This window comes from Cornus florida, unplaced genomic scaffold (assembly GCF_030987335.1).
Source record: "Cornus florida cultivar Cherokee Brave unplaced genomic scaffold, ASM3098733v1 CherokeeBrave_3.0.0_Hap2_Chr01, whole genome shotgun sequence".
Lineage (NCBI taxonomy): Eukaryota > Viridiplantae > Streptophyta > Magnoliopsida > Cornales > Cornaceae > Cornus > Cornus florida.
The window spans coordinates 14,722,730-14,724,675 of record NW_026775571.1 but is presented as its reverse complement, the minus strand read 5'-3'; the positions used below and the strand labels follow the sequence as shown (position 1 = coordinate 14,724,675).

The following is a 1,946-nucleotide window of genomic DNA, read 5'->3' as shown; positions in this document are numbered from 1 at the left end:
TGATTTTAATTGTTCAGCACAAAGTCCAATTCCAGTAGCCTTTTTCACTTCGAGGTTTATTTCGGTCGACCGGTTTGTCATTTCGGTCGATCGAAGTGAAGGTTTATTTCCTTCCTTTCTTGGTCCATTTCGGCAGACCGAAGCTCCATTTCGGTCGACCGAAATGGAGCTGTTTTGTGGTTTTTGCTTGGTCGTTTGTTTGGGCTGGTTCGTTTTGTCTATTGTTCCCACAGAACTTAGTTTATCTTGTTTAAGCCAATTAGTGGTGTACTTGGTCTAGTTTGAACTAGATCTTATTACTTTGGTTGTCATTGGTGCTATAGGGTACCATTTGTATTCTAGCTTTCGCTTCCAATTATTTCCTTGAGCTTCGTGACTTCATGGAAGGTCACATTGGTGTCTTAGAGATGGTTTATATCTCTAAAAACTTTGGCTTCATCTTTTGCTTCCGCATTTCGGATCCACTATCGGATCATTTTTCGGTTCATCACTGATGCACCGGGTTGAAAAACTTGGGCTGTCCCAATATAAACACATATACATCCAAATATCCAAATTGTCAACATTTCCTCATAGAGCATGCATAGGCAAAATATATACCAACCAAGTACTCAATTTTCCCTTTTTAGTTCATTGGTGCGCAAGAATAGAATAGAATGCAAGTGGATGGGATGGTCATTCTCATTCCAATGTTTGATTGCAAATATGAAATATGTAGGAATGAAATTATAATAATTATTTCACTGTTTTGTTGAACAAATTTAAAATTTAGAATATAATAAATTTCAAATTGAATTATGTAAAATACTGTTCTTTGTGACAAGTAAATTAAACTAATAAACTAAACATTCTTTTATATTTTTTTAAAAGAAATTGCAGAAGTGGTGGATAGCGGTGACAATGGTGGTGGAGGTGAAAAATGATAGTGGTGTAGGTGGTGATGGTGATGGAAGGCAGCGATGGTGTTAGCAGAAGGCGGTGGCAGTAACAATTGTGCTAGTGGTGGAACAATTCTGGTATAGGTGATGATGGTGGAAGGCAGTAGCGGTGGGAGTGGTGCATGTGGTGGTGGTGGAAGGTGGCAATGGTGTAGGTGACGACGGTGGTGGAAGGTGACGGTAGTGGTGGAAGTCAGTAAAGGTGGAAGAAGGCGTTAGTGATGGACGTGTCAATTGTGCTACTGGTGGTGGTGGTGGTGATAGTGGTAGTGAAAATAATGGCGGTGGTGGGTGTAATAGTGATGGTTGTCGAAGGTGGTCGTGCAAGTCAGTGGTGGCGGCGGCAGTGGAGGTTGTGGTGATGGAAGGTGGTGGAGGAAGCAACAATGATGGCGGTGGCAGTGACGGTGGTCAGGTGGTGGAAGGCAATGGAGGAGGCAACAGTGAAAGGCAGTAGTGGTTGTGGAATAAGGTGGTAGTGGTAGTGGTGGAAGGTAGTCGATTAGAGCCTTCCCAGCTCAGTTATTAAGCGGAAGCCTCCATAGTCGGAGTTTCTTGTGCGTCTCTACTCTCTGATCTTGTTGCTGCTTTTGCTTTCAAATGTTGAGGTAGCAATGTATGGTTGGATGGTTGGGAATGTGTTTGGGTGCATTTTTTGGGCCTTGTTTTGTGGGCCTGCTCCATGCTAGGAGTTTGTTTTGTTTTTTTTTTTTTTTTTGGTTTTATTGTTTTCTTGTTTTTTTCAGTTTTATCAATACACTAACATACCACCGAAGGAAAAAAAAAAAAAAAGTGTAACATCAATACCTAGAACTCCAAATCACCTCGGTAAAAAAAAAAAAACAAAAAACAAAAATCTCCTAATGAGCTACCAATTCTTTAGATACCAATTCACAAAGCTCTAGTGTGAGAAGATGAGAACTAAACCCTAACAAATCCTAACTGCACTGGACCATGAAATGGTTAAACACTTGTAGAAAAATATGCATAGCGTAAGAAAATAAATAT

General features: G+C 40.4%; 1 protein-coding gene across 1 annotated transcript; it reads left to right on the top strand.

Moving 5' to 3' along the window:
* Positions 1-959: 959 nt before the first annotated feature.
* On the top strand, positions 960-1,395 carry LOC132269483 (abscisic acid and environmental stress-inducible protein-like). Its single transcript, XM_059770682.1, has 2 exons — positions 960-1,016; positions 1,123-1,395. The coding sequence occupies exons 1-2, from the start codon at positions 960-962 to the stop codon at positions 1,393-1,395; spliced, it is 330 nt and encodes a 109-aa protein (XP_059626665.1).
* Positions 1,396-1,946: the final 551 nt, after the last annotated feature.

Coding starts and splice junctions, on each gene's coding strand:
- LOC132269483 (XM_059770682.1), top strand. CDS start 960: ATGGTGTTAGCAGAAGGCGGTGGCAGTAACAATTGTGCTAGTGGTGGA. Junction 1,017..1,122: donor CTAGTGGTGGAACAATTCTG/GTATAGGTGATG, acceptor AGGTGACGGTAG/TGGTGGAAGTCAGTAAAGGT.